The sequence below is a fragment of the Eptesicus fuscus genome, chromosome 8 (assembly GCF_027574615.1).
Source record: "Eptesicus fuscus isolate TK198812 chromosome 8, DD_ASM_mEF_20220401, whole genome shotgun sequence".
Classification (NCBI taxonomy): domain Eukaryota; kingdom Metazoa; phylum Chordata; class Mammalia; order Chiroptera; family Vespertilionidae; genus Eptesicus; species Eptesicus fuscus.
The window spans coordinates 103,646,168-103,667,467 of NC_072480.1; the positions used below are offsets into that span (position 1 = coordinate 103,646,168).

Consider the following 21,300-nt stretch of genomic DNA (forward strand, 5'->3'; position numbering starts at 1 on the left):
CACTTTTTTGGTGACATTGCCTTGGTATTGTATTTAAATTCACTGCGGGAGCTGATTTGCATATCCATAGCTGGTGCTTACACTGGAGGCCTGCTCTCTTCTAGATAAATTCTCTCCTCTTTATTCTTCTGTTTAGACGATCATTACGGTTTTTCTCCAGACAGTACACACTCATTTTCTCGGGAGGCCTTTAAGCTAATTGAGCAATACGTTTAAAACACTGATATTAATACTCTCTGCAATTTAGGTTTTGCCGACAAAGCACTTTCTGGTTAGCTTTTCCCTTTCAAAACAGAGTTTGCAGTCACGTGTAGAGAGACTATATTCTTTTCATGTCCCTATAGCAATGTAAATTTTACAATAATAGCCTTTCCAAATATCCACGCTTTGAAAACACGACCTTTAACTTAAGGTCCTGTTCTCTTTTCAAGTCATTTTTCAAGTATTTTTTAAGAAACTCATAAAGATTTTTCCAGCAGAGACAATCCCCCCAATGGCTTTTCGCTAAACCACCATGACACCCAATAATTCCAGCAGCAGCAGCAGCTCAGGAAGGCTCAGGAGGACTGCGCACCTGGCCATCCCTCGTCACCAGCGTGGCCACAGCGTTTAGATCGGGAACCCAGCAGAGCACAATATCAAGCGCCAGCTTTGCCAGGGCGGGGAGGGGCATCGCCCGGGCTTCCCAAATGCAGGCGCTGAGTCCCCTTCTCAGCCTATACCACACGCTGGTCAGACACGCCAGGCTTCCGGTACCCACAGGCGGCCTAAAAACACCTTTGTTGTAAAAGGAGATGGTGAGAAGTTAGGGCACCTCGTGAGGGGTAGGTGCAGTAAACGTGAAAGAGAAGAGCCGCTGTCCATCTCACGGGAGCCTGTTCCTCTCTGAATGAGGCAGTATCCCGGACAGGCCCTGATCTACCTAAGGATTCTCCATCCTTCAGGCCACGGATGCCAGTGGAGGCACAAACGCCGAGGCCGGGAGACACGGAAGTCAGAACCCTGGGCCGTCCTCAGGGTTATTCCACATAAAACTTTAAAGAAAAGGGCACATTGGTTTGTTTAAACGCGCAAAGTGGGCATTCCACCCGTACGTTCTCTGGTAATGGCGTGGCGGCTGAGCTCCGCGGCAGAGAGCGCGTGCCGATTTTACTTCCCGCAAAGAACGCCTTGTGCCGAGCGCACCCCGTTCTCCCCATAGGAACACGGAGATGTGCCTGAGCCCAGCGGACACCCGAGGTCAAAGGTGTGCGTTGCAGCCAGGGATGGGCCTCCACCCCACCCACAGCCGTTCATTAACTCACGGGAGTTTATTTATGTTAAACGTAACGGCCTGGGACACAGGGAAGAAATGGCACGACTTCTTTGTGAAACCAACTGACACGGGCCCACGCTGGCGTTTACACATGAGGGTCACGGTCTCGGCTTCTTAGCGGAGCGCGCCGTGGCCACCTGCGGCATTTCCCCCAGTCCGCGACCCCCCTGTGATCCTTTTAGCATCTTTGCTCAGTGACAGCCAAACCGATTTCACGCACCCAAAGGGACAAGACACAAATCCAAACACAAACAAAACCAAACCCCGAGGCCTGCCGATGGCCAAACCGTAAAATCAAAAGGATCGTCTCCATGAACACTTTCAACTTGGAAAACAAATATTCACTTAAAAGAACTCCCTTTGTGTAAGCACTGTCAGTATTCTGATGCAACAACCTTTTTAAGAGAACTCAGCTGTATTAAGAATAAATTCTCCACGGTAAAGGGGTGCTGTCCATTAGAACTCAGACTTCTCCAAACTTCCCTATGTCACAAGAAAAACCGCTTTTCCAAGAAAAAAAAAAAAAAAGAGTCCTATCAATAACGGAAAATTGTAAACACACCTTTTTCCTAAAAAAATGTTGGCAGTTATAGCAAATGGTATCCTCCAATCTGCAATGCATCGCTCCCAATTCAAACATGTAAGCCATTGAAACCCCTGAGATTGACATTCACACTAAAACCTGTAACCCAGAGCGACCGGCATGAGCCATCGGCCCAGCCGTCGGGGGCACTGTGCGTGGACGGGGTGTCCTACCTTCATACAGGGCTCGGAACCCCTGGGCGCTCACAGCGAAGTCGGTGGTGAACCACAGCGTGAGGATGGAGCCGGAGCTCACGATGGAGGAGGGCAGCTGGAACCCCGATAACCTGCAATTCAGAGAAACACAGGGACGCAGTTACCCGTGGGAACGTGTCTCTGAAGCTGATGAATGAACACAGCCGATCCCCCCTTCCACAGCGGCATAGTCATCTGAGACCCCGTTGGACAATCCCAGGACCTGTGCACGAGGCATCGCTAGGTAACTGAGCATCTCCGGTCACCGGAGTTTGTCCACTTAAACCGCCTTTGAGAATGTTCTTTTGTGAAGGAGCCATACCCTAACCCAGTGACATAAAGAAAACACTGGGACGGAAGACGCTGTGGGCTCCTCACAGGAGCGCCGTGAAACCAGAGGCCACAGCGCCTGCTTCTGAGTGTGCTGCCTTCCTCCTAGGTTAGGAGACGGGGCTGTCTCATTGGATAGGTCCGTGGTAGGCAAACTGCGGCTCGTGAGCCACGTGCGGCTCTTTGGCCCCTTGAGTGTGGCTCTTCCACAAAATACCACGGCCTGGGCGAGTCTATGTTGAAGAAGTGGCGTGAGAAGAAGTTTAAGTTTAAAAAATTTGGCTCTCCAAAGAAATTTCAGTCGTTGTGCTGTTGGTATTTGGCTCTGTGGACTAATGAGTTTGCTGACCACGGGGATAGGTCATGTGCGTATTCTTACTCTCTCCCGGAAAGCAATCACAGCTTCTCTCGAAAAGGGAACATGCCAGTCATGCAGTCATAACTAGTCACCACGACCTTGAGCAGGGGTCAAAGAAATCGATGTTAATGTTTGGATTTCATGACACATCTTTTGGATTGTAAGGCATGTCTTTCACGTGTCACTAGGTTTGGATCTACTTCCATATGTTCCTGAGGGTGAAGTCAGCACTCAGAATGCGTGAGCACGTGTCATGACATCACCATCCTTTACGAGTTAACAGCCTTGGGAAAGGTCAAAGAGATGCTTTACACTTTGTATTGTCCCTAATACTTGCTCATCAAGGGGCTTGTGCACAGACCTGTGGGTTCCTTTGGTCTGAACCGGAACCTCCGACGCTAGAGGTCAGCCTGGGCCCCATCCCCACTGGAGAAGTCCTGCCACCATGCCGCCTACAGCACTGAACCTGATTGCAGTCTCCGCAGGCTGCAGCCTCAAAATGGGAACGGATGGAAGAGAAACATGAAGGAACAGCCGCCGTCACTAGCCAGCACCCGGCTGAGCCACCCAGGCATCAGAGAAAGAGAGAATCTCGAGGGAAACAAATGCAAGACCTCTACGTGTGGACTCGCGAGGCAGGGCTGAGAGAAAGACGGATAGCACCGAAAATACATCAGAAAAGGGGAAAAGCTCACGTTAATAATCCACGCTCCCATCTCAAGAACTTAGAGAAGAAAGCATGAAATCAACCTGAAGCAAACAGAAGGCCAGAAAGAAAAGACAAGTGCAGAATCAATCAAAATCGAAAGCAACAGAGAAAAGCGATTTTAAAAACTGACAATTCTTTGAAAATATTGACAAAATCAACAAACATTTTGCAAGACTGACAAAATAATGAAGGGGTGGGAGAAGATGCACATATCTGATATCAGGAATAAAATAGCAAATATTACTAGAAACACTAAAGACAAAACAAAACAAAAAACACAACAACCACAAGGCTATGCTACAAAGACTACCCACATACATTTGTCAGCTCAACCAGAAGGGGCCACTTGCTTAGAAAACAGGCCACACGACACCCCCCTCTGAAGGAGAAAACCTGAGCAACCTGCAGCCACGCAACTACCCCAACGGGCTCTCCAGGTGCAGGAGGCTTCCTAGGCCAAGTCTACCGCCATGGACTGAAGGGTCACGTTCCCCCAAAACTCATATGATGAACCTCCCATTGTGGGGGCGCTGGGAGGTGATCCTCGTGATGGGAAACAGCACGCAGATGCCACCTGTGTGAGACAGGAAGTGGCCCTCCCCCAGCCCCGAGTCAGCTGGCCCCGGGGTCCGGAACGTCCCAGTGCCCAGAACTGTGAGACGTACAGCCCTGTTGTTTAAAGGCCAACAGTGACAAAGGAAACCCATAAACAGATATACCTAATAGATACACCTGCAAAACACCCCTAGCAAAATACAGAAAGCAGACACAAGCCATGTCTAGCAAGCGTTAGCCCACACGACCAAGTGGCGTTCATTCCAGGGATGCACAGATGATCCAGTACTTGGAAATCAACCAGTGCAGTGGCCGCGATAACTCAGAATCGGTGCAGAAGAAGATCCGATCACAAAGAGGTCTTCCAGGAAATGTGCATGGAGGAACGCGCCCCGACCTGACAGTGTCTACAGGAAGCCTGCGCCAACATGACACGGCGGGGTGACATTCTGCATGCTCACCCTGCGACCAACAACAACGGCGGGGCGGCCGCACCACTTCAATCCACGGCTGTGCAGCAGGCTGAGCAGTGACAAGCGTGTACAGACCCTAAAGGAAGCAATCCAACTGCCCCACTAGCAGGTGGCACCACCATCTACATACACTAGGTCACAGAGCTAGAAGGAACCTCCCAGAGCTAATGCAAAGGCTTATGGGAAATAAGCAAACACCTAGAAACAACACACATAGGGAAAAGCTGTTTCTATGTGATGGCGCTGAGCTCCTGGGCACCAGGGGGAAAGCTCGCAGGGCATTTATAACCATGAAAAGATAAAATAAAGGCCTAGGTGTAACAAATCATGGGCAAAACTATACCTAAAAATGATAAATGCCGGGCCAGTGTGTCCCAGTGGCTGGGCATCAGTCTAGGAACCAAGAAGTCCTGGTTTGATTCCTGGTCAGGGCACAGGCCCCGGGTTGCTGGCTCCATCCCCAGCAGGGGGCGTGCAGGAGGCAGCCCATCCATTTTTTCTCACATCACAGATGTTTTTTCTCTCTCTTCCTTCCTCTCTCTGAAATTAATAAAAATATATTTTTTAAAAAATGATAAATGCTGAAGAAAGAAGCCAGTCAGTTACTAAGTGGAGAGAGAGACGGTGTCTATGGGAGACAGGCGGGAATTTTATTGACAGAGGAACAGACCCCCCTCAGTGGCTCGGAACTGGGGGTGGGCCGATGATGTGATCTCATCCTCCCTCCTAGATCCTGAAGGACCTCGGGGAGCTAGGTGTGAGGGTCGAATGTTTATAGCCGTTACTCCATCATAACAATGAGGAATCTCGTAAACACGGCTGGTGGGCTCCCTCCCCGGCTCCCTCCCCGGCTCCCTGCGGATGAGCGGCTGGAGGCTGTTGGTCACCTCCCTCATGCTCTCCCCGAGGCCCTGGGGACCTCTGAGTGGCATCTCACTGTCTTGGAACAGCCGGTTTGTGGGTGGTTGCAGACCCCGTAGACCAGGGGGCTGCTCGCGCTTCTCTGAGTGCTGCAGGAAGGAAACAGCGTCTCCGGAGCCACGGGGAGTGTGCTCCTTCTAGCTTCCATCACCTGCCCTCCCCTGCCCGCCTGGCCGCGGCCGCCTCTCTCTACAGGACACTCGCTCTCGGCTATACCTAACCAGGGTGCCAGCCACGTGGGGGTTATGCAAACAAGAAAGGAGAAAAGACAGCATCCGCGCCCCATTTCTCTCCTCCCAGGCCCCCACCACCGCCTTGTGGGGCACCCAACTGCCCCTTCCCTCCCTGGGACTCGGGAATGAGCCTTTCAGAAGGTGAGGGGTTGTATTTAAATCACCGAGTGACTGGCATAGGAATCCAGCCACAGATGCTCCTGCATCTCTTTACCATCTGTTTTCTGCCATAAGTTTCCCTAAAAACCTAAGCTGGCCTGTGCGCTGGGCGGGAGGGGGCCTGCTTACCCTGGGCCGAGCCTCCTACCCTCCCCGCCTGAACTCACTGAGGAAAACACCCCATCGCATCCCATCCAAAGCCTCAGGGTGGCACCGACGCCCTATTGAATCCTGGACGGAGGAGGAAGAGGATGGTTAACAGGCCATGGAGCTGGAGAGCAGGGAGGAGAACTCCATTTCCTCTCGGGGAAAAGGCCACGGCTGCTCCGCCCCACACGCCTCTCTGTCCGCCTCTCTCTAGAGGCGCCTGCTGTCCGCCCGAACCCCATCTTCTGCGTGCCCTGTTGGAGGAAGTGGTCCCCTCTCAGCCCAGTGTGTGTGCCTGTGGGCAGGCCCCTGAGAGGTGAGTGATTCTCAGGGGAGCAGAGGGTCTGCGGGGGCGCCCCCACATTCTCAGACCCCCTCATCCTGCAGAAACACGAGCTCTGGAATTGAGCAAGTTGTCTCTGCGTCTGTCTCACAACAAAGGACTCGGATGCACTGCACTGGGGACCCCCACCAGGCTGTGCACGCTCCTCCCAGACCTCAGGTCCCCGCTCCCCGGGCAGCCACATGGATATTAGGGGTGGGGCGGCGGAAGGAGAGCATCAGAGACCAGTGACCAGCCGGCCCAGCAGGCAGCAGCCTCAGGCCCACATGGTCCACACGCACAGCAGCCTCGGGCCCACACAGTCCACACGCACAGCAGCCTCGGGCCCACGCAGTCCACACGCACAGCAGCCTCGGGCCCACGCAGTCCACACGCACAGCAGCCTCGGGCCCACGTGGTCCACACGCACAGCAGCCTCGGGCCCACACAGTCCACATGCACAGCAGCCTCGGGCCCCCACGCTCCACATGCACAGCAGCCTCAGGCCCACGCGGTCCACACGCACAGCAGCCTCGGGCCCACACAGTCCACACGCACAGCAGCCTCGGGCCCACGCGGTCCACACGCACAGCAGCCTCGGGCCCACACAGTCCACACGCACAGCAGCCTCAGGCCCACACGCTCCACACGCACAGCAGCCTCGGGCCCACACAGTCCACACGCACAGCAGCCTCGGGCCCACGTGCTCCACACGCACAGCAGCCTCGGGCCCACACGGTCCACACGCATAGCAGCCTCGGGCCCACACGGTCCACACGCACAGCAGCCTCGGGCCCACGCAGTCCACACGCACAGCAGCCTCGGGCCCACACAGTCCACACACACGAGTGAGGCGGGCTCCGCTGGACTGCGCTGCTAGGTTCCTTACGCTCAGACTCCATCACCCACAGGGCTCGTGATTTCAAAATGTCAACTCTCTTTCAAACGACTGTTTAGTTAAAATGTCAAGTGTATATTTTAAGTAAATTAGGAAAAAAATCACTGAAGTCAGTCTTATTCCAGTGAGCTAATTGCTTGAAAGAAAATCTCTGTAAAGCCAACTGTAGCCAAACGCACGTTCCTATGCAATACTTAACAGCACCGCGTCGCCTGCCCCGGCAACCCCGGTGCCCACGACGGAGCTGAGGGAGGCTGGCCCAGCACGGCCGGGACGGCAGATCAGGCCCTCAAGTTAGCAATGCTCTGAAAGGGCCCAGTGTTTGCCAATTAGATTAGTGTCCTGAGAGGAGTCTCCGTCAGCCCTGACGGGTGTGCAGGCAGCAAGGCTGCAAAGGGAGACCCTCGGAGCCCTGCAGGGGGACTGAATGCCCAGGGTCAGTCCCATGACCAGTGCCTGCAGTTGTCCCCAGGCCGTGGGGTAAGTATGGGGCTTAGTGTCTTACCAACAACAATTTATTTTGTAGCTTTATTACTATTTTAAGGTCCAGTTGTCTCTCTAGTCACCTTATTTGAGCCTGAATTTTTTTCTCATATTATTTACAATAAATATATATTTTTATTGAGCACTGACCTATGAACCAGGAGGTCACAGGTTTGATTCCCAGTCAGGGCACATGCCCAGGGTTGCAGGCTCCACCCCCAGTGTGGGGCGTGCAGGAGGCAGAGGTCCATGATTCTCTCTTATCCTGGATGTTTCTCTCTCTCCCCCTCTCCCTTTCTCTCTCTAAAGTCAATAAAATCTACCTAATAAAAGAGAAACATGCTAATTGACCAATGCCCACCAGCCAATCAGGAGTGAGTATGCAAATCAACCCAACAAAGATGGTGGTTAATTTGCATACGCAGGTGCTGAGTGGCGGGGGGTGGGGCGGAAAGCTTGCATCCACACCATGGCGATGATGCAGGCGTTTTGCACCTCCCCAACCGCTCAGGGCCTCTGGGCAGCGTGGGAAGGCAGGAAGGCGGCTCCAGGGCCGGAGCAGAAAGGCAGTGCCGGCAGCCAGGGAAAGGAAGGCCCATTTTTGCACGAATCTTCGTGCATCAGGCTTCTAGTGTATATATAATTTATAAAGACTGTGGGTCCAGCATGTGGGGATGTGTTGTTGGTGGTGATGGTAGTCACCCCCTCCTGCCACGGAGGTCAGCCCCAGGTTGACTGAATAAGCTGCGGGCTGGGTCCCGTCAGGGGCAGGAGGCAGCCTCCATATTCACCGCTCACTGAGACCACGCGCCCCCTGGCCTCCCAGCGCAGGTCCAGCTTCCTCCTCAAGGTCATGGGCAGGACAGCCTGTGATGGGGCTGAGGGCGGGACATGTCCCACCAGGGTGTCTCTCCAGAAGAATGCCTTTAGGGATCTTCTCTTGGAAATAAAATAAATATCTTATTAGCCCAAGACCATTCAACAAAACAAAACAAAACTTAGCTCTCTCTAGAAAACACACCAAAACGCGTGGCTAACCGCATCTCAAAGCGAAGATCTGCGTCTGAAGGCAGGAAGCTCGTCTTTCCTTCAGGGAACTGGGCCGCGAGGGTGTGTGAGCCAAACATCCAGGTGGCGTTTAAAAGGAACGGAACCCCAAGGCGTTTTCTGGAAACCCTGAGGGCACCAAGTAGAAACCGAGCCACGTTTCCTTGTCACGATGAAACCATCCCTGAAACCGGACACGCGTTCCCAGAACAGGGATGTGTGACCGCCTGCCTCCGGGTTCCTGTGCGCAGCCCCTGTGGCTGTAATCGCCCCCCACCACCCCGGGGTCCAGAGCTACGGGGACAGAATGTTAGGGTGTTGTTTTGTTTCCTATTCTGCCTGCTCGCCCGGCCTCTCAGGGGCCAGAGTGACACCCAGGGCTTCCCCCTTCTCAGCACAGGGAACCGCCGCAGCCACCGGCCTCGCCGCGCTGTTACATGTGACCTGCCTCCCACCGCTGCGCTGACGGGATGGCGGGCCGGGCAGAGGCGCTGGGCCGCCCCAGACGCGGGTGAGGTGCAGCCCACCCGGTGCCCACACTCCCCTGGCCCCACTCCAGAGCCCAGGTGCCAGGTGCCGGGCGGGATGTCAACCGGTCCAAACCAGTTCTCCACGTCCGTCCCATACACTTGCCCTGAAGTCCTCACAGGAACCCCGTGGGCTGAGCCTGTCGCCCCTTTCCCAGGGGGCAGGGGTGAGCCCAGGGCTCGGCAATGGAGGAGCGAGGCCAGCGCCACTCCCAGCCTCCGGGTCCCCATCGGTGCTCTTCCAGCCACGCCACGCGGCAGGAACACAGGAACCAGGTGCGTGTTCGTTAGACCCTGCGGTTTAGGACATGCATACTTCATACATGCACACAGGTGGTCAGGGAAGCGCTGGATCGTTTTGCCGAGCAGCCTTACTTTGTTGTTAATCCCCAGCTGAGGGTACTTGTTCCGTTGATTTTTAGAGAGTGTGGAAGGAAGGGGGAGGGAGAAAGAGAGAGAGGCACATCGATTGGTTGCCTCCCGCCTGCACCCCAACCAGAGCTGGGGATGGAGTCTGCAACCAGGTACATGCCCTTGACCGGGAATCGAACCCAAGACCCTTCAGTCCAAGGGCCGACGCTCTGACCACTGAGCCACCGGCCAGGGCAGCAGCCTTCCTTTTTAGACGGGCCCCCTAGGACCCCAACCCGTTGTTCCCTGAACACCCCGGATGGATTTAGTGTCGGGTTCTGTCCTCCATCCCTGCTCCCCCGCGGAACCACCGCCTAACAATGAGAGCCGCTGGCCTGGGGGTCCTCACAGCCCACCGGTGCACAGCCCCGGCCTCAGCGCGAGACCACCTCCAGCGAGCACCCGCCCAGGAGAGCGGGAAACCTGCTGGTCTCAGCTCGCACTCTCCACCTCTAAGCACAGGAGGGTGGGAGGCCCCCGCAGAGGGACCTGGTGAGGAATCCTTCCCCATCATTGCTTACCCACAGAGTCCCACCAGGGCGTCCAGTTCACTGGGGCTCCCTGCCTGCCTGCCTCTTCCCCGCCCCCCGCCCCCCACCCCCAACACTCCACCGAGATGACTCACAATCACCTACAAATACTTGGCTACGATGACACCACTGAAGTCACCTGCTCTCCTTTACAGGCATTTAAAGGATCACAACGGCTTCTTTTTTTTTTTTTTAAGACGTATATTACCTTGATATTAAATCTGAAGTAGACATTACAAAAAAGTAAAATCACAAGTCATTACATTTCATAAACATAGATACAAATAAACATCTATAATAAACATAAGCAGATCATAACAAAGTATACACAAAATAAAATTCATCACGATTCTGGAATTCATTCTGGGAGTGTAAAGTTGGATTAATACTTTAAATTTTTAAAAAATAATTTTCCACATTATTTAAATAAAGGAAAGAAACCCTAGCCCTAGCCAGTTTGGCCCAGTTGATAGAGCGTTGGCCTGCAGACTGAAAGGTCCCAGGTTCGATTCTAGTCAAGGGCACATGTCCTGGTTGCGGGCTCGAACCCCGGCAGGGGGCTGCAGGAGGCAGCTGATCAATGACTCCCTCCAATCACTGACGCCTCTATCTCTCCCTGTCTCTTCCTCTCTGAAATCAATAAAAATGGCTTCTTACTGCTCAGTTCTGGTTTGGAAATCAAATTAAAGCATGCCTTATCTGATCCATCTGTGCTCCCTAGGGCCTTAAACCAGCAAACACGTCCTCCTGGGGTTCAGGGGTTCTGGGCAGCCAATGCCTGAGGCCTCCGTAAGGTAAGGAATCCAGCCCCGGGCAGGCCCTCAGCCCGGCAGATGGAGGCAGGTTTCCTTTCCGTGCTAAATTACAGGTGAGCTCTCCTGGGTGACCTTGGCCCCGGGTCTGCTCGGTGCCCCTCACGGCATCAGGTACCTGAGCCACACTCACTGCTCACCGGGCGCCACCCATCCCGGGAGCCGCTTCCGCTCGGCTAAGGACTTTGATGGCTCATCAAGTCACGTTTTCACAGCTACTTGAATTATGTCATTTTTCTTAAACAAACTGAAGACAACCTTTTACTGATGCCAAATGTAACAGAGAATCAACATGTAAAATGTTTTTGACCTTATGTTTTATTTGTTTACTTATTTAATCTCTATTGTTGAAAGTATTACATATGTCACCCCTTTCCTCCCGCTTTTTAAAATGTATCTTTATTGTTGAAAGTATGACACATGTCCTCCCTTTTTTCCATGGACCCCCTTCACCCCGCACCCCCCTCCCAGGCCTTCACCACCCTATCGCCCCTGTCCATGGGCTATGCATCTATGCATACAGGTTCTCTGGTTACTGTCTCCCCCCTACCTCTACCCCCACCTGACCGCTGAGATTCCTGTCAGTTCCATGTAAAATGTCTTTTTCCAAATTACAAAAATTATAAAAATAATACCAGTACACAACTTTATGGATGACTAAATCATTTCATTACCTAGATCTATAATTGATCATTAACAATTCAGTGATTCTTTTCAGCTCATTTCTTTCTAACGCCCTGTACGATGTCTCTGTGTTCTCACACTGAACGCAGGCACGCCTCATGTCATCGCGCTCGCTTTATTGCGAGGCCCGGCTTTGGGGGTCTGGGCCCAAACCTGCAGCGTCTGCCAGGTCTGCCAGGTCTGCGCTGAGATGGTCACGTACATATATGTACATATGCACATGTGTACACGCATTTCAAATTGTATACTTGAAGTGCCTGGGTATATATATGTACATGTTTAAAAGAATATACCTTTCTTCGCGTACTTTTCATTGTGAAGAAATGTGTATTTCTGTATTTATCTATTCCAAGGTAGGAAAAAGTTGGCACTTGTAAGGCAAGATAGAATAGCTGTAATGTAGAAACACATCGCAAAGACTGACGCCTACTCAAGGGAGGATGCACAATTCATTCTTTTTTTTAAAAAAAATACATTTGTATTGATTTCAGAGAGGAAGGGAGAGGGAGAGGGAGATAGAAACATCAATGATGAGAGAGAATCATTGGTCAGCAGCCTCCTGCATGCCCCCTACTGCGGATCGAGCCCGCAACCCGGGCATGTGCCCTGACTGGGAACGAATCCATGACCTCCTGGTTCACAGGTCGATGTTCAACCACTGAGCCACACCGGCCGGCATAATTCCAAGTTCCATCTTCTCAGGCAAAGGGAAGGTAGTTACGGACGGAGAAGCCTAGAGCCATCAACACCACCTTGGCCGGAGCTGTAAATGCAAGCTGCAGAGACGCAGCGATCTCGGTGAATGTCATCGTAGAAGATGTAAGATGATAATAAGAGCAAAGAGAGACACTGCCGACCAGTTAGCACACACAACAGAGAGCGACCATATGTGCTTGAAGTTTCCATAAACGAATGAACACGCAGCCCCGCACCTGGAGCCACCCTAGGCCAGCGGTCGGCAGACTGTGGCTCTCAGCTGCGGTTTGCCGCTCTGTTGACTAATGAGTTTGCCAACCACTGCCCGAGACGTTCTGCTCCGTTCAGTGTTCACACAGGGAAAGGGTTCAGTGGAAAGGAAGGGGCCTCAGCGGCAGCGCTCAGCAGCCCAGACACAGTCCGTACGAGGGTATTACACAGGTGCTCCTTGTAGAAGCATGATTCACATGTGTGTGCTTGTGTGTGACGGGCATACATGTACACGCACGCATCCCTATCACAGCGGACACACGTGCGCAGTGTCATTTGGGAGGTGCGGAAGGAACTTACTAGTCAGTCATTGGCTCTGACGAGAAGGTAACAGCCGGGCGCATAGGAAAACTAACTCCATTGTATTCCTTTCCTTCTGCTTTTGAAAAACGTCATCATGTGACTATTTTATTTTAAAGTTACACATTTGAAAATATTAATGGAAATATATGTATCTAAGTTAAGTTCTAAGAGGTACAATATTCTTTTAAAAATCCGGGTCATGTGACGCCAACTATCGTTAAGACGATTTCCTTAAGATGGAATCAAAGGCAGCAAACGCCTTGGCATCCACCGCAGGCGAGGGGCTGCGCAGGAGGCAGGAGGCAGGAGGCAGGGGGCAGGAGGCAGGGGGCAGGAGGAGGAGGCAGGAAGAGGAGGCAGGGGGCAGGGGGCAGGAGGAGGAGGCAGGGGGCAGGAGGCAGGAGGCAGGGGGCAGGAGGAGGAGGCAGGAAGAGGAGGCAGGGGGCAGGAGGAGGAGGCAGGAGGCAGGAGGCAGGGGGCAGGAGGAGGAGGCAGGGGGCAGGAGGAGGAGGCAGGGGGCAGGAGGAGGAGGCAGGAAGAGGAGGCAGGGGGTAGGAGGAGGAGGCAGCCTTCGGTGTCAGGAGAAGCTGTGTCAGCTCCGCCACGTCCATGCTGCTGGGACATAGACACACAGCCATGTCTGCGTGACGCTCCTGGTGACGCTGGCACAGCCCTCCATCACCCACGTGTTTACTTCTGTCTCTCAGACAAGCCATAACTGGCTCCAAAATAAGCGCTTTGCAGGAGTTATTCAAATGCTAACTAAACATCCGCGGCTCACTAAGGCACTACAGCACGGCATTCAGACGGGGCATTGGCTCGGTCTGCCTGGCGGGTTTGGAGTCTCTCCGGGGTCTGGCCCGGTGGTGCTCCATCGAACAGGAAGAGTGAGCCTTTAAGAAAACCCTGACAGACCCCAGGAAAGAACCCGAGTCATCCCAACGAGTTTGTTACAAGCTCAGAACGTTTCTTTGTGAGTCTCATGTTCAGCCTCCGACATCCCCCACCAGGTACGCAAACTCGGTGGCAAACACTTCTCCCGCAAAAGGAGAAAACCCGGGCGAGTTTCCCGAGCCGTTTCCACGGGCCTTCGGCTCTCTGAGATGCTCGGGAAAACCGGTGCCTGTACAACCCGCCCAAGTCTGCATTACGGAGCCGCAGGACTCGATGCTTTATCTGCTTGCCCTTTTACCCACTGTGCCATCCAGCAAAACCGCCTGAATCACAGCTCTGAACGACACAAGAAGGCCATCCTGGTGCAGCCTGCACTGGGGGGCGAGACGTCATCTGAGGAGTCAGGGCCATTTCCAAACGCGCTTCCTTTCTCACGGCCCGCTGCTCCTTCTCTGTTATCGCAGCGCCACAGTCCTAGAGCTAGAGCGCCCACGTGCACAGCGTACAGGGAGGAGCTCGCCAATCCACTCCCTGCCACACGGCTTGGCATCCTGTTCACAATGCGGCCTGTACCTTTGCAGACCCTCATACACACACCACTGTCATAAACATGCACACTTCTATGTGTATGCGTACACACGTTACATACATTGCTTTTATATAAGACTAGAGGCCCAATGCACGAAGATTCATGCAAGAATGGGCCTTCCTTACCCTGGTTGCCGGCACCACCTTCACTCTGGCCCGGAGCCGCCTTTCCGCCTTCCCACGCTGCCCAGAGGCCCCGAGCAGCTGGGGCGGTGCAGAATGCCTGCGTCATCACCAAGAGTCCTGCCCCCAGCTGCTCGGCACCTGCATATGCAAATTAACCCTCTATCTTTGTTGGGTTAATTTGCATACTCACTCCTGATTGGCTGGTGCTTGTCATGAAGGTCCGGTCAATTTGCATCTTACTCTTTTATTAGTGTAGATGTGATTCCTTGTAGATTTACCTAGAAGACCAGCTCAGACCAATGTGCCTAAAGATATATTATTTGCACTTTCAGATCTTCCCCCACACAACTAGAAAAATAGAAACTAGCCCTCTGAGAGTCTCTCAGCCCTAACATATTTGAAAACTAAGTTGATTTTCCCTCAGTCAATGCCACTAAATTGGCAGTTCCCTAGAACTTGCATTTTATGACACCAGAATAAGTGAATGTTTTATGTTTGTACATAATCCAAAGTCTGTAAACTTCTTGAATGTCATTTCTGACACTGAAACTATAAGTTGCTCTTCTTCCAGTGATTTGAACTCAGACTATAAAGTAATGCAATTGTTACTATTTAATGAACTCTTTTTTTAAAAAAATATGCTTTTATTGATTTCAGAGAGGAAGGGAAAGAAAGGGATAGAAACATCCATGATGAGAGAATCATAGATCGGTTGCCTCCTACATGCCCCCTACTAGGGATCGAGCCCACAACCCAGGCATGTGCCCTGACTGGGAATCAAACCATGACCTCCTAGTTCATAGATCAATGCTCAACCACTGAGCCATGCCGGCCGGCATTTAGTGAACTCTTAAAAGTGAGTGATGGTCCCTCTCATGGTGATGAGTGTGTAGCCACACAGATATCTACGAAGTGTGATCACTGTACAAACCTTCCCATCCTCCCACCCACAGTCCTGTTAGGTGAGCGCAGCCCGGCGCACAGGCCTCAGGGAGCTGGTAAAGCTGGCCAGTGGTGGAGGCAGCGGGAGCAGTTGTTGTAAGGTGGGCATTCCGAGTGCCATCCTCATTAGAGAAGAAAGAAAACCCTTCAAATGTTGCAGGACTGAAGGACGGATCGCGGAGTAGGTGACAGGTCAGGACCTCAGGGCGTGAGCGGAAGTGTGTTCTTCAGAGAAGGTGAGCAGTGTCCTCGCGCCCACGCTCTGGAAGCCCTCGGAAGGTTCTGATGCCAGCGCTCAGGGTGCAGACGGGAAAAGGAATGGTGCAGATGCTCTGTCAACAGACAATGCCTCCACGCCTCTCCCTTGGCTCAGCTCACTCCCGAGACGGCTTGCGGAAAGGGGAGAGAGGCTTTGGGAATTCTTCCCCGACCTCTTGTTGGAGAAACTGCCCCACGGTTCATGGCGTCGGAATTAAATCTCCAAATTAAAGTTATGCCGGGGTTTTCAGGGTCGAGGAAGGAGAAGCAAAGATGAAAGCACAACCGAGGACTCCTGCAGGCCTAAGAGCGGGGAAGGTGCAAACATGGATGAGCGAGGACGCCTGGCTAGTGAGCATTCTATTCTTCACGTGCTGCCTGAGGAACGACCGGTGTCCCCGTGTTATCTTAAAGGCACACAGAGTTGTACCAAAACGTGCTCTGGGAATCCTGGGCAAGGGCACGTGATCACATTTTAAGAGGAAGTGAAACCTCATTGTGGGTGACCTTTCCTGATGGCCCCCTCCCCACTGAGCTGTCCAGGGACCGCCCCCTCTCTATCTCTGTCCCCAGTTTCCTCCACAGCCCCCTTCGCTCCCGTGAATCCTGTGGAATCCTAGGATGAGAATATAACTGTAATGTCGGCTTCGAAATTGTGTTCGCCTTCTCAAAGGGGAAAGACTCAGAGATGCCCCTTCAATATAACAGTGCCAAACCCAGTTTACAAAAGGGGGTGCGTTTTATTGACCGGCCTGGGAGACTCATCAACACAAACATTCCTGCCCTTCCACTGGGGCCACTGGGACTCTGGGTCCCCTCCTTCCGATGGCAGAGAAGTCCCACGTCAGGACCGTTTCCTGCAGCCTCATTGTCCACACACCAGCACATTGGACACATCCCCCCGTTTTATTAAATTCCAGACTTGCATCTAATTCCACTAATAACATTCTAATCATGCAAACATTTCCTCGGGGTCGCTGGCCTTTTCCCTTTCATGGATTTTGTAATTGAAATCCCTGGTCTCGTCCGATGGTAAGTGTCGTGGCTGGTAAAGGAATACGCCACCCAGCACATTTGGATGATTGGATCTTGCCCGCCATGAAGAATGCCCGCCCTCTTGTCCTCCGAATGTGGGAGATAATGTATATCGCTGTTGACATTCATAAAGCTCATTCCATCGTAATCTCACCTTTGAGTTCCCTCGCCATTGCGATGCTGCCCAGCCTGCCGGGGAGCTTAGCGGCTGTCATTTACAGATGATCGAAAGATGCGTAAACCAAGCATTAGGACAACATAGGGGGTAATTCCCCATCTTCCTGATCGCGCTCCAATTTTCTTATTTCCTCGGCAAACATACACAAGCATACACGCCCCACCTCCATGATTTTAAAACTCACTGATAACTGCTGGTTCCCTTCTCTCTGGATCCTGAGCTACAAACGGGTGTCCGTCAATGTTATTCATCTGCGGGCCTTTAGTTCCATGGATGGGCCGCGGCTAAAAGGACTGCAGTGAGGAGACTGCAGATCATTTCTGAAAGAGGCTGAATATGTTCTAAACAATTTGCCAAAAAGAAAGAGAAAGAAAGAAAGAAAGAAAGAAAGAAAGAAAGAAAGAAAGAAAGAAAGAAAGAAAGAAAGAAAGAAAGAAAGGAAAAGAAAGAAAAGCCACCAGCTAATAAAGTCTGCTCAGACCCCTGCAGAAAAGTGTGCTCTCTCACAGCCCCGTTTTATTTCCATTCCCTCAGAATTATTAAAAGGAACATGTGCACTTTCAAGCTGGGTTCGGTTATTGGAAGAACCTTCGGAAATATTAAACCAGGAAACATTAGGGGAAGACTCCAATGGGTCTCCTGGCTTTAACCTCCTCCCCTTTTTCCAGAATGTTCCAATGGATTAGAAAGGAGGGATGCTGTGGACACATTCAGAATAAGTACCTGCAAGCCCACAGTCTTTGCTATTTGGATGTAGTTCAGTACCGAAACCACCATCGTGGAGTGGAATATGAACCCAGTCCCTCACTCCTCTCCCAGCAATGGGGCCTGGGCTCACTGCGCCTCTAATTACCCAGCCATTCTCACACCACGCCCAACCCACAGGCGTCACTGCAGCCAGAATACAACTCAGCAATCTGCCTACATCCTGGAGATAATCAAAACCAGAGGCTTGGGAGGGAGAGAGAAATGGGGGAGGAAGAAATAAGGGGGAGGAATGGGGGAGGGACCAACAGAGGGAGGGACAATGGGGGGGGGGATGGAGAGTGGGAGCGAGGGGGGCAGGGGAGAAAACCAGTGGCAAGAAGTGGGAGGCAGCTATGTTTGCACCTTTTTGCATGATGCATCTGCGGAGCTTCCTCCTCCACCCTCTCAGGGAAGGACTTCATCCTCACCCCGTTCCTTTACTTAGAAACCCCACCTCCCTAACATATGCCAGAGCCCTGGCACAGCCCACCAGAGAGAAGGGGCCACTCTGCTCCCTCCTCCCCTCTGCCCGTGCCCTCCTCCCCTGTGCCTGACGCCCCTCTGCATCTCACCTGCAAGGCCTCCCTCTCACCTCCCCGGAGCACCTGTCCCCGCTGTCTCCCTCCCACCTCCCCTGAGCACCTGTCCCAGCTGTCTCCCTCCCACCTCCCGTGAGCACCTGTCCCCGCTGTCTCCCTCTCACCTCCCCTGAGCACCTGTCCCAGCTGTCTCCCTCTCACCTCCCATTAGCACCTGTCCCAGCTGTCTCCCTCCCACCTCCCGTGAGCACCTGTCCCAGCTGTCTCCCTCTCACCTCCCGTGAGCACCTGTCCCAGCTGTCTCCCTCTCACCTCCCGTGAGCACCTGTCCCATCTGTCTCCCTCTCACCTCCCGTGAGCACCTGTCCCATCTGTCTCCCTCTCACCTCCCGTGAGCACCTGTCCCATCTGTCTCCCTCTCACCTCCCCTGAGCACCTGTCCCATCTGTCTCCCTCCCACCTCCTGTGAGCACCTGTCCCAGCTGTCTCCCTCTCACCTCCCATGAGCACTTGTTCCCGCTGTCTCCCTCCCACCTCCCAGAGTACCTGTCCCCGCTGTCTCCCTCTCACCTCCCGTGAGCACCTGTCCCAGCTGTCTCCCTCCCACCTCCCATGAGCACCTGTCCCCGCTGTCTCCCTCTCACCTCCTGTGAGCACCTGTCCCCGCTGTCTCCCTCTCACCTCCCAGAGCACCTGTCCCAGCTGTCTCCCTCCCACCTCCCATGAGCACCTGTCCCAGCTCTCTCCCACTCAGCCCCATGTCTCCCTTCTCTCTTGTCTCCATCTGACCATCCCACCCTAGCAGCCCACAGAATGGCATGGAGAATAGCATGGAGGGTGGCATGGAGGATGGCACGGAGGATGGCATGGAGAGTGGATGGAGGATGGCATGGAGGGTGGCATGGAGGATGGCATGGAGAGTGGCATGGAGGGTGGAATGGAGGGTGGCATGGAGGATGGCACGAAGGGCAGCATGGAGAGTGGCACGGAGGGTGTTATGGAGGATGGCACGGAGGGCGGCCCGGAGGGTGTTATGGAGGGTGGCATGGAGGGTGGCACGGAGGGTGGCACAGAGGGCGGCATGGAGGATGGCACGAAGGGAGGCATGGAGAGTGGCATGGATGGTGGCACAGAGGGTGGCATGAAGGGTGGCATGGAAGGTGGCACAGCGGGCAGCATGGAGGATGGCATGGAGGGTGGCACAGAGGGCGGCACAGAGGGCGGCACGGAGGGTGGCATGGAGGGGACAGGCGTCTCCAGGGGCACGGTCCCCGGGCCTGAGGGGTTCCCGGGGCAGGTTCCCCGGGCAGCCCCCTGACTGTCCACAGCAGGCACCTGCTGTAAAGCTGCCGACTGCACGAGCCTTCATGTGCTACTTCTTTTCACTCACAGAAAATGAGTGGCCATTTCAGGGTCATGCAAATGTCCAAATACAGTATATTTCTTAGTGTTTCCAACCCCAAAATAATAGTATAATGATTTACTAGTATAATAAATAATAGCAAAAATAAACTTAGAGTCAGGAAGGTAAAAAATTTTAGTAAATAAAGTATGTCAATCACTTGTATTTTCTGAAGTTAGTTAATGACATACGAAGATAAAAATTAATTAAAAAACGAAACATTTAATATAACAAACTTTTAACCAACAGCACACTAGGGCAAGAGATGTAATCATAACAATATATGCAGCGAGGATAACAAAAATGAAAATTGTTTTCATTCATGAATATTGAAATCAGATGGTTGACTCGCTTTCAAGAGAAGAACAGGGTGGGGATGAGACACATTTGAAACAATGAAGTCCGATGCATGGGCGAAGGGACACCTCGAGCACAAGCTCATCTGAAAACAATCTGGTTTGGGTTTTCATGGAGGGAAAGGGCGAGGGTTGCACGTTCAGCGAGATGCCCTTGAAAACATGAATGGTGGCGAATTGCTTTAGCACTTACTGTGGTTTGTGAGAATGCCCTGGCCTTTGGAAAATGTCTAAAATAGCGTCTGGACATTTACAATCATGGGAGTGAATAGAGAACTCGCTGAAATGATCTGCTCTCCAAGCGAAGATCGTGGTGCACGGGTTTTGCAGCATTTTTGTCTCAAAGGAGAAGTACCAGGACTCAGCCCCGGCCGGTGTGGCTCCGTGGCTGAATGGCTTCCTCTGTACCCAGAGGTCACCGGTTCAATTCCTGGTCAGCCCATTGGAATTCAATAGTCATATATTTTTATGATTACACTAGTAGCCGTTTGCACGAAGATTCGTGCAATAGACCTTCATTCACCTGGCTGCCTGCACCAGTTTTCTGCCGGCACCGGGGACCCAGGCCTTGGCTGTGGCCACCGCCTTCTGCCTTCTTTCAGGGTCAGGGCTTGGCCCCGGGCGGTGGCCTTGGGCTCGGCTGCACCCAACATCCCTGCTAAGGATCGCAGGAGCTGACCCCCAGTGGTTTCCTGCGATCCGTGCAGGCTCCCTGCTGGTGCCCAAGGCCGGGAAAGCCTCCGCCCGAGGCTTTCCCGGCCTTGGGCTCCGCCACACCCCAACGTCCCTGCAACGGTTTCCTGGTGGGCGTGGTTGGTGGGCGTGGCTTGGTTAGTGGGCGTGGCTTGGGTGTAGCGAAGGTGCGGTCCATTTGCATATTTGTCTATTATAAGGTAAGATTGCACTTCACACGAGACTGGAGAGAGGGAGTTCCCTCTCATCACCGCCCGTGGTGGGCAGAGCCCTGGGCGGCCCCTCCTGGGGAGGCGCCCGCGGACGGTGGTCAGGCTGCGCCCCTGTGGCTTCCCGGGCGGGGGGTCCAGGCGCCTCAGAAACGTCCCTGGAGGGGTTTTAGCCTCCCCCCTTTCCTGACTAAGTTGGACACGTTTTTTTGTTTGGTCATTTTAGCTTCAAGGAAGATCACATAAAGAACTGCACAGGAAAGGTATAATACAGATGAATGTTTCCAAAGGAAAGTAGACATAAGGCAAAAGCATGCTTTTGTTTCAAAAAAGGTTCCTGTATTAAGGAACTTTTAAAAATGGCCCCAAAGTA

General features: G+C 52.9%; 1 protein-coding gene across 1 annotated transcript in view; it reads right to left on the reverse strand.

Moving 5' to 3' along the window:
- The window catches only part of CSMD1 (CUB and Sushi multiple domains 1), a 694,425-nt gene that overhangs the window by 598,557 nt on the left and 74,568 nt on the right, over positions 1–21,300 (reverse strand). Inside the window, exon 3 of the mRNA XM_054719948.1 lies at positions 2,072–2,184. Coding sequence (XP_054575923.1) covers positions 2,072–2,184 — 113 coding nt within the window. The remainder of the gene's footprint in view (positions 1–2,071; positions 2,185–21,300) is intronic.